Source organism: Aulonocara sp. 'chitande type north' Nkhata Bay, linkage group LG16 (assembly GCF_057382095.1).
Source record: "Aulonocara sp. 'chitande type north' Nkhata Bay isolate Kocher_YH1m ecotype deep benthic linkage group LG16, A_spYH_male_GT1.1, whole genome shotgun sequence".
NCBI lineage: Eukaryota > Metazoa > Chordata > Actinopteri > Cichliformes > Cichlidae > Aulonocara > Aulonocara sp. 'chitande type north' Nkhata Bay.
In genome coordinates this window covers 22,773,942-22,784,768 of record NC_141359.1, presented here as the reverse complement: position 1 = coordinate 22,784,768, position 10,827 = coordinate 22,773,942, and the positions used below count along the sequence as shown (strand labels likewise).

The 10,827-nt window shown below is 43.7% G+C and overlaps 1 protein-coding gene across 2 annotated transcripts in view; it reads left to right on the top strand.

Moving 5' to 3' along the window:
* Nucleotides 1-227: 227 nt before the first annotated feature.
* Nucleotides 228-10,827, top strand: part of LOC147311516 (FERM and PDZ domain-containing protein 4-like) — a 38,807-nt gene continuing 28,207 nt past the window's right edge. The window contains exon 1 of one of the 2 annotated variants that reach the window (XM_086267736.1): nucleotides 228-317. In XM_086267736.1, coding sequence (XP_086123862.1) covers nucleotides 244-317 — 74 coding nt within the window. In that variant the 5' untranslated portion in view covers nucleotides 228-243. Of the gene's footprint in view, nucleotides 318-5,298; nucleotides 5,538-10,827 lie in introns of those variants that run through there. The other variant, XM_086267737.1, reaches the window with a different exon arrangement.

The window sequence follows — 10,827 nt, the reverse complement described above, 5'->3', positions numbered from 1 at the left end:
CAGCTACACCATGCCATCTCACTTTTCCACTCGGCCTGATCCTTCAAACATTACTGGCCACAAGGTATTGATTTTCCATTCTTCTCAATATCGTGTTGCTGTTAATAGAATTTACGCCAGACTATCAATGTTTCAAGGAGGCCTGCCCCTCCCTCCTCTTAGCGTACTGTCAGGATCTTGTCACCCACAGACAGGGCACACTCACACTGTTCCAGTTGGGAGTTCATACCTGAGAGAGAAAACATGGAAATTGGCAAAACAGGCAGACATGAAATTTGTTTTGGTGGCAGTTTGGATAGATACCGGCAGCAGAAGAGGTGAGTCAAAAGCTGTTGCACTTTTTTTGTGATTAACAAAAGATACATGAGTTTATGTGCAAATTATTTGGGGTTGAAATATGTCACCTACTTGACTGTGGTATACGTTTCTTACAGAAAATTGTGTGTCAAATCAAATCAAACCACTCTGCTATAGACAGTAAATCTTGTCAGGTGTAACTTTGCCTGCAGTAATGTGTAACTTCTTTTGGACTGAGGCATGAAAACTAAACTAATAATTCTCTAATATGCATAGCATTCAAAGTACTATGCATATTGTTTATTTGGAACAGTGGTGACAAAATTGAAAAAGTTGCGTAGGGAGTTATATTTCAAACTAGTAACTAATGGCTGAATTTCTTTTTATTTTTTTTGATAAATTTCTATTCAGCCATGATCACATGCAAAAACCAATTATGCTGCATATTGTCGGGCTAATAATACCCTAATCCATGGCATTAGAAATGATGCGTGCGCTCACAAATTCTGGCCAAGAGGCTTGGAGCCCAGCCTGCAGCAACACTGAGCTCCTGATTCAAGTGACAGCGTCGGCTTGGTGACCTTAGCAGCTTTCCATGGGCACATTGATTTTTCTCCCACATTACAGATAATTGCTGGATGCTGTGAATCCTATCCTCCCCGGGCAGCAGGGAGGAGCTTCTGTAGTGTGTTGACACAAGAGTGGCTATCTGATTTGAGGAACGTGATATCCTGGGATCTTATTGAGTGCGATTGACTTCTGTGTACTTCCTGTCTATGGCATGAGTATATTTAACAACTTGTTTTTAGCTGCTGGTGTTGTAAATGCTCTGTATTACTGACAAGGCACATTGGTTAAATTGTGTAATTAAAATAAATAAATCAATACAAGACTGTCTTTTAGACTTAATGAGAACAAGGGCTCTGTCCAACTGCCTTTAATACCATTTCAATTTGTTTAATTAATTATGATGAATTACCTGTGGCAAGGCAATATGGCAATGTAGATAATTATAACGAATAAGATTTGCAGGCAAATAGTGTAAATCACATTATCGCGAAAAAATGAGCTTGACAGCTTTTTCAAATAGATTTGCAACATAAAGGTTGAGCCAAGCAGTTGCTTTTATTATATCAATATGATTTTTGTTCTGCATGGAACCACTCTCATCATTTTATGCAAATGAATGCATCTACTGTTTGTTCTGCTCCACAAAGTAATGAAAAAGTCACTTTTATTGTTATTATGTGAGGCAAAATCTGCTTTGATGGACTGGAAACCAACTTGTGCCACTTTCGGGTCTTTTGCTTGTAGATGTAACGGCACCTTTTGCTTAGTTTGAATTTTATTATTTGACTTTTTGTTTCTTACCTATTTTAGAGCATTGCACTTAAGTCTGTTGGACTAAATAACTAGAAGGACACTAGCAGAGCAAATCTCCTGCCAAGGCCAATGTCAATGCAAAGATGCATTAGGCTTTTTTTTTGCCCGTTAAAAACTAAATGTTGCAGTCATATAAGATGCCAGTGCAATTTGCAAAGGAGCATGGCATTTTACATTGTTCTAAGAAATCAGATTGGCTAGCCACCCACACTCAGTGAACAGCACAATAAATCAAATGAGTACAGAAAGCACACTGCCTATCATCAACATCTTAAATCATCCCTGTTATAACCCCAAGACAACATGCTAAATGTGATTCTTAGTCATGTACACTGTGCAGGGTCATTGCACTTTGCACATCCCCTGTCCCCACTCTAAGTGCTGCGGCCTGTTTGTCATGGAAAAACAGGCCACTGATGCATGGCGCTGTGGCCCAAGGGCGAGCAGTCGGCCACATGATTGGATGGATTCATGTGTGGTATTTATCTCACAGAAAGGTCTGCTTTTGTCTGCTTTAACTAGACACAGCACTCCTTCCTGGCCATATGGCCGTGCCTAGATCCTTGATATACATAAACAAAAACTGTCCTCAGTTGGCAATGTGCACACATAACTACAGCAATAATCTGGTGCAATATATATATATATATATATATATACTACACCCAGCACGCCCCTGCGGGCGGTTTTATCCTTCAAGCTCGGGTCCTCTACCAGAGGCCTGGGAGCTTGAGGGTCCTGCGCAGTATCTTAGCTGTTCCCAGGACTGCGCTCTTCTGGACAGAGATCTCCGATGTTGTTCCCGGGATCTGCTGGAGCCACTCGCCTAGCTTGGGAGTCACCGCACCTAGGGCTCCGATTACCACGGGGACCACCGTTACCTTCACCCTCCACATCCTCTCGAGCTCTTCTCTGAGCCCTTGGTATTTCTCCAGCTTCTCGTGTTCCTTCTTCCTGATATTGCTGTCATTCGGAACCGCTACATCGATCACTACGGCCGTCTTCTTCTGTTTGTCTACCACCACTATGTCCGGTTGGTTAGCCACCACCATTTTGTCCGTCTGTATCTGGAAGTCCCACAGGATCTTAGCTCGGTCATTCTCCACCACCCTTGAGGGCATCTCCCATTTTGACCTCGGGACTTCCAGGTTATACTCGGCACAGATGTTCCTGTACACTATGCCGGCCACTTGGTTATGGCGTTCCATGTATGCCTTGCCTGCTAGCATCTTGCACCCTGCTGTTATGTGCTGGATTGTCTCTGGGGCATCTTTACACAGCCTGCACCTGGGGTCTTGCCTGGTGTGATAGACCCCAGCCTCTATGGATCTTGTGCTCAGAGCTTGTTCTTGTGCTGCCATGATTAGTGCCTCTGTGCTGTCTTTCAGTCCAGCTTTGTCCAGCCACTGGTAGGATTTCTGGATATCAGCCACCTCCTCTATCTGCCGGTGGTACATACCGTGCAGGGGCCTGTCCTTCCATGATGGTTCCTCGTCTCCCTCCTCTTTCTTGGGTTTCTGCTGCCTGAGGTATTCACTGAGCACTCGGTCAGTTGAGGCCATCTTCCCAATGTATTCTTGGATGTTCGTTGTCTCATCCTGGACTGTGGTGCTGACACTCACCAGTCCCCGGCCCCCTTCCTTCCGCTTAGCGTACAGCCTCAGGGTGCTGGATTTGGGGTGAAACCCTCCATGCATGGTAAGGAGCTTTCTTGTCTTTATGTCAGTGGCTTCTATCTCCTCCTTTGGCCAGCCTATTACCCCAGCAGGGTACCTGATCACGGGCAGGGCATACGTGTTGATGGCCCGGATCTTGTTCTTACCATTCAGCTGACTCCTCAGGACTTGCCTGACCCTCTGCAGGTACTTGGTGGTTGCAGCTTTTCTAGCGGCCTCTTCATGGTTCCCATTCGCCTGTGGGATCCCCAAGTACTTGTAACTGTCCTCTATGTCTGCAATGTTGCCTTCTGGTAGTTCAATCCCCTCAGTTCTGACTACCTTCCCTCTCTTTGTTACCATCCGACTACACTTCTCCAGTCCGAACGACATTCCAATGTCATTGCTGTATAGCCTGGTAGTGTGGATCAGTGAATCGATGTCTCGTTCACTCTTGGCATACAGCTTGATGTCATCCATGTACAGGAGGTGGCTGACAGCTGCTCCGTTCCGTAGTCGGTATCCGTAGCCAGTCTTGTTAATGATCTCACTGAGGGGGTTCAGGCCTATGCAGAACAGCAGTGGGGACAGAGCATCTCCTTGGTAGATCCCGCACTTGATGGTGACTTGTGCTATGGGCTTGGAGTTGGCCTCTAGTGTTGTACGCCACATCCCCATTGAGTTCCTGATGAAGGCTCTTAGGGTCCCATTGATCTTGTACAATTCTAGGCATTCCAGTATCCAGCTGTGGGGCATTGAGTCATAGGCCTTCTTGTAATCAATCCAGGCAGTGCACAGGTTGGTCAGTCTGGTCTTGCAGTCTCGGCTGATTGTTCTGTCTACCAGTAGCTGGTGTTTTGCGCCTCTGGTATTCTTGCCAATTCCTTTCTGTGTCCCGCTCATGTATTGACCCATGTGCCTGTTCATATATATATATATATATATATATATATATATATATATATACATACATATATATATATATATATATGTGTATATAAAGAAATATTTTTTATGAAAAACAGGCCCAGACTTTCTGTTGCACTTTCTTGTTGTTATTTAGGAAGCTGAACTTTCACTTGTAGTAGACCACTGTGTGTACTTGCCATGGGATGTGTTATGCAAGCAGCTCCATTTGCTTGCAGAGGCAAAGACACGTGCCTCGGTTCATAACTAATGGAAGACTGTGTATGCCATTCATGCATGAGAGAATCAACATGGTATAATCCCGCGTGAACTATCATGACAGCACAATGCAGCGGTTTTGTGAGAAAATGCCATAAAAGCCTAAAATGTTAACAAAAACACCACGCATACACAGTTTAACAGGCTACATTATTGTACTTTTTTAAGGAAAGACTAGTATGAATAATGAAATAATGGATATATTAGATAAAAATAATACTGTATTGTGCTACTGTATAATATTGAGGTTAAGATCTAATTCATTGGTTTATATAGGATTTAGGTTAGGCTCTGTTAGGGGTGACAGTTGGCAGGCAGCTAGTGATAGAGTTTGGATTATGCTTGAAGCTTAATTTTTAAGCTCTCATGGATGATAAAACACATGCCATTTCCAAATGCCTCAAACAGGGATAAGATAAATATTTCAGATAATGTAATTTCGTAGTAAGCTGAGACTATAGTGCAAGCAGTGATGTTTATAGCAGTCTGAACGGGAAAAACTGGAAAATCTTAACTTGGCATGACGAGTCAAGTAAGGATGAAATATGAAAACACCACAGGTGTGATCACCCAAACGAAATATGTTTTTCATGAGAGCCTTGCTCATCGAGGCAGCTTTAACCAGCACAGCACCCCATTGGAGCCCAGCTGTTCAGCATTGATCTCTCTGTGTTTTCTGGTGCACTGGGCCGGAATGTGATGTTATTTCATTACTGAGGCAGAAGCGACAAGCTCGGTCTCCGCCTCCAGGGCACTGGCCACTCACTTGGACAGGGGCACTGTATGTAATAATAACTGAATGGCTTAGTCAGGCGGAGTGCAGTTGACTATTAAAAATCCAAATCAAGCAGCGAGAAACTCTGGAGTCAGGAGGAAGGACGGGAGCACGCATCAGTGAAGAAGGCTTAAAAGGCCTGGACAGGAAAAACAGAAACAAGCACTGCTTTAAATTTGATTAGACTTGTCACCAGCAATGGACCCAGATGACAATGAACTCGGCATCTTCACTGTTATTCAGTGAGTACAGTGCTGTGGATTGGTGTGTTTTTTTTAGTATTTCATATGTCAGTGAGAACTAGTTGGTGTAATCATAAAGATAAACATATTTGTATGTTCTAGAGGGCATTTCATTACCTTTTAGCTTTTTCCTTGACTTAAGAATTGATTGTGGTTGTTGCTGTGTATTGATTTAAGGTCATGGGTTGGCCAACTTACTTTTTACCAATACATTGCAATCATATTTCTGTGGGTGTGAAAGACAAATAGTGTTTACAACTTATATAAAAACGTTTTATTTTACATCTTTGCATTTTGTAGTAGAATGGTGACAGTAGGTGGTTGAGGTTATCCACTCAAATGCCAGTGTATAACAGGTGCTACACAAAGTTATGTAACTGCAGTTTCCTCATAGATTAAGATAAGATAAGATAAGATAACCTTTATTAGTCCCACACGTGGGAAATTTGTTTTGTCACAGCAGGAAGTGGACAGTGCAAAAGTTATGAGGCAAAAATTAGAATACAATAAGAATAAATACAGTACACAACTGTACAGAATAGAATAAAATACTATATACAGTAGAATAAAATAAAATAAATATACAATAAGATAAAAATAGAATACAAATACAAATACTATATACAACTGAGTAAAAATACAACGATGACAGAAAGGATTATTGCACTTAGTATTATTGCATATGTATGGATGTGTGTGCTTGATCAGTTAAAGTCTTTATTATGGAGTCTGACAGCAGTGGGGAGGAAAGACCTGCGAAATCTCTCCGTCCCACACCGTGGGTGCCGCAGTCTCCCACTGAAGGAGCTGCTCAGTGCTGTCACAGTCTGCTGCATGGGGTGGGAGACGTTGTCCAACAGGGATGACAGCTTAGCCGCCGTTCTCCTGTCACTCACCACCTCCACTGGGTCCAGAGGGCATCCTAGAACAGAGCTGGCCCTTCGGATCACCCTGTTCAGTCTCTTCCTGTCCCCAGCAGAGATGCTGCCGCCCCAGCAGACCACGCCATAAAAGATAGCAGAAGCCACAACAGAGTCATAGAAGGTCTTCAGGAGTGGGCCCTCCACTCCAAACGACCTGAGTCTCCGCAGCAGGTACAGCCTGCTCTGCCCTTTCCTGTAGAGGGCGTCTGAGTTATGAGTCCAGTCCAGTCTATTGTTCAGATGAACACCAAGGTACCTGTAGCTGTCCACAGCCTCAATGTCCATACCTTGGATGTTCAGTGGTTGCAGTGGAGAATGCTTGTGCCTGCGGAAGTCTAACACCAGTTCCTTGGTTTTACTGGCGTTGATCTGGAGGTAGTTCAGCTGGCACCAGTCCACAAAGTCTTGGGTCAGACCTCTGTACTCCTTGTCGTCCCCATCAGTGATGAGGCCGACTATTGCAGAGTCATCAGAGAACTTCTGCAGGAAGCACTGGGTGGAATTGTGGGAGAAGTCTGCAGTGTAGATGGTGAAGAGGAACGGAGCCAGAACCGTTCCCTGTGGGGCCCCCGTACTGCAGACAACCCTGTCCGACACACAGCCCTGAGTCCTCACATACTGTGGTCGGTCGGTGAGGTAGTCCAGGATCCAGGTAGTGAGGTGATGGTCCACTCCAGAGTTCACCAGCTTGTCCTTTAGAACCGAGGGAAGAATGGTGTTGAAGGCACTGGAGAAATCAAAGAACATAATTCTCACAGTGCTTCCAGCGGTCTCCAGGTGAGCGAGGGAACGATGTAGGAGGTGAATGACGGCATCATCCGCTCCAATGCCAGGCTGGTAGGCAAACTGAAGTGGGTCCAGTGATGAGCTTATTAGGCGCCGAAGCTGAGCCAGGACCAACCGCTCCAGGGTCTTCATCAGGTGGGATGTCAGAGCCACCGGCCTGTAGCTGTTGAGGTCCTTGGGGCATGAAGTCTTTGGCACTGGTACAACACAGGAGGTTTTCCAGAGCTGTGGGACTCTTCCCAACCTCAGGCTCAGGTTGAAGAGGTGCTCCATCACCCCACACAGTTGGTCCGTGCAGGACCTGACGACCCTCGAGCTGATGCCATCTGGACCCGCTGCCTTAATAGGGCTTCTTTACAGCCAAACTTTAGTATGTTTGATGAATTCAGTCCACACAGCTGAGAGGTCATGTTATTATGGAAGCTTACTCACTGGCTTTGTTTACTGAAAAATTTAAACCTGCAATTAGACATTTTTTGGTTACTTGAGGGTAGTCATTGAAAGCAAGCCATGAACGCAGTATCGGAATATCGTGACTTTGGCTAAAATAGCAATTAATAACTAACATCATCCAGCACTTACAGAGCAACATTACCATTTTTTAAAGATAAATTTGAAGCCTAAAAGTCCAAATAATGAGCTTAAACTTACTGCAAAGCTCCATGAAGTTGCAGAAGGTTTAGGTGAGGATGTTCTGTAAGTTCAGTGTCATGAATTCCAGACACGTTCACATTATTCTAGTAAAAGTAAAAATGATGATATTAGAGCCATAGTGGCTGAAAGCAGCCTTGTCATTGGTATCCGGACCCTATGAACTACTAAGTGATACTGCAAATAAGAGATATTTAGACATAATGAGTCTACAGACAAGTGTTCAGTGTAAGAATTTTCAATAAGGTGTGATGCGTGCTTTTCTCCTGCTGTTTTTTTGTTTTTGTTTTTTGGTATTTAGTCACACGTCTTATCCTATGACAGAACATTGTGCCTGTGAATTATTGCCTGGGACTTCAGTTGTTTCTGAAAGTGCTCCAGTGATAAATACAGTGGGGCAAAAAAGTATTTAGTCAGCCACCGATTGTGCAAGTTCCCCCACCTAAAATGATGACAGAGGTCAGTAATTTGCACCAGAGGTACACTTCAACTGTGAGAGACAGAATGTGAAAAAAAAAATCCATGAATCCACATGGTAGGATTTGTAAAGAATTTATTCGTAAATCAGGGTGGAAAATAAGTATTTGGTCAATAACAAAAATACAACTCAATACTTTGTAACATAACCTTTGTTGGCAATAACAGAGGTCAAACGTTTACTATAGGTCTTTACCAGGTTTGCACACACAGTAGCTGGTATTTTGGCCCATTCCTCCATGCAGATCTTCTCGAGAGCAGTGATGTTTTGGGGCTGTCGCCGAGCAACACGGACTTTCAACTCCCGCCACAGATTTTCTATGGGGTTGAGGTCTGGAGACTGGCTAGGCCACTCCAGGACTTTCAAATGCTTCTTACGGAGCCACTCCTTTGTTGCCTGGGCGGTGTGTTTTGGATCATTGTCATGTTGGAAGACCCAGCCTCGTTTCATCTTCAAAGTTCTCACTGATGGAAGGAGGTTTTGGCTCAAAATCTCACGATACATGGCCCCATTCATTCTGTCCTTAACACGGATCAGTCGTCCTGTCCCCTTGGCAGAAAAACAGCCCCATAGCATGATGTTTCCACCCCCATGCGTCACAGTAGGTATGGTGTTCTTGGGATGCAACTCAGTATTCTTCTTCCTCCAAACACGACGAGTTGAGTTTATACCAAAAAGTTCTACTTTGGTTTCATCTGACCACATGACATTCTCCCAATCCTCTGCTGTATCATCCATGTGCTCTCTGGCAAACTTCAGACGGGCCTGGACATGCACTGGCTTCAGCAGCGGAACACGTCTGGCACTGCGGGATTTGATTCCCTGCCGTTGTAGTGTGTTACTGATGGTGACCTTTGTTACTTTGGTCCCAGCTCTCTGCAGGTCATTCACCAGGTCCCCCCGTGTGGTTCTGGGATCTTTGCTCACCGTTCTCATCATCATTTTGACCCCACGGGATGAGATCTTGAGTGGAGCCCCAGATCGAGGGAGATTATCAGTGGTCTTGTATGTCTTCCATTTTCTGATGATTGCTCCCACAGTTGATTTTTTCACACCAAGCTGCTTGCCTATTGTAGATTCACTCTTCCCAGTCTGGTGCAGGTCTACAATACTTTTCCTGGTGTCCTTCGAAAGCTCTTTGGTCTTGGCCATGGCGGAGTTTGGAGTCTGACTGTTTGAGGCTGTGGACAGGTGTCTTTTATACAGATGATGAGTTCAAACAGGTGCCATTCATACAGGTAACGAGTGGGGGACAGAAAAGCTTCTTACAGAAGATGTTACAGGTCTGTGAGAGCCAGAGATTTTCCTTGTTTGAGGTGACCAAATACTTATTTTCCAGGCTGATTTACGAATAAATTCTTTACAAATCCTACCATGTGGATTCATGGATTTTTTTTTCACATTCTGTCTCTCACAGTTGAAGTGTACCTCTGGTGCAAATTACTGACCTCTGTCATCATTTTAAGTGGGGGAACTTGCACAATCGGTGGCTGACTAAATACTTTTTTGCCCCACTGTATCTTGCTGTATTATCCTCATTGAGCTGAAGTAAGCTCTGATTATTGCTGAAAAAAACCCCCATCTGAATGGAATCCGTATAGTGTCATGAGAAACAGCAATGTAGAGTTGGGAATCATCGTCATAAATCTAAAACTATTGGCATGTCTTTTGATGACAACACCAGAAAACAAGCATGAAAAACAGTGAAAATAAAATGTCCCAGGATCGAGCCTCGTGTCACTATGGAAGTTTGTTTCGAACACTGAAAAAAAGAAAGAAATTGCAGGCTAAGTCATCTAAATAAAGGTGGTATGGTATGGTATATCAAAAAAGTGTCTCGAAATGTAGACTTACTTTTGTAGAACTCTGACAGACAAAAAAACGAAAGAAAAAACAACAGTGGTGGAACAATCTTCTATATGTCAGTTGATGGGTTTATTTTTTTGAGGCATATGTATTTTTGGGGCACAATGAAAATGCTATCTAGCTGTGAATTAGGACCTGTTGTCTGTGGGCCGTCTATGACAATACAGTCAACTGTGACCTGCACTGGGGTCAGGTAGAACAAGGACAGGGATTTTTATTTATTTATTTATTTATTGGTCTATTCAAGTCGATACCAACACCATTTACAATCTCTATCCCTACTAAAGCCATTTCTGTGCTCTGATGGGCCCAAAGGCCTGATTGGAAGTTTTCCAAAATATAGTATGAGTAAAGAAAATAATTTAGCTGCTCAAAAACCTCTGAGCCTAAACGTTTAAGGGGACCGTTGAATTAAGCTTGTTTTTCTTTAGCTGTGTTACCATAGTGGCCTCATATGCAGTTGTTTTTAGGCTAATATAACATATCACTTCTCGTGTTAGTGATAGCAGGCCTGGAGGTGGCTATCTAGTCCCTGAAGTCTGCTGCAAACATTTCTAACCTGGTTCTTAATAAATGGATGCACCAA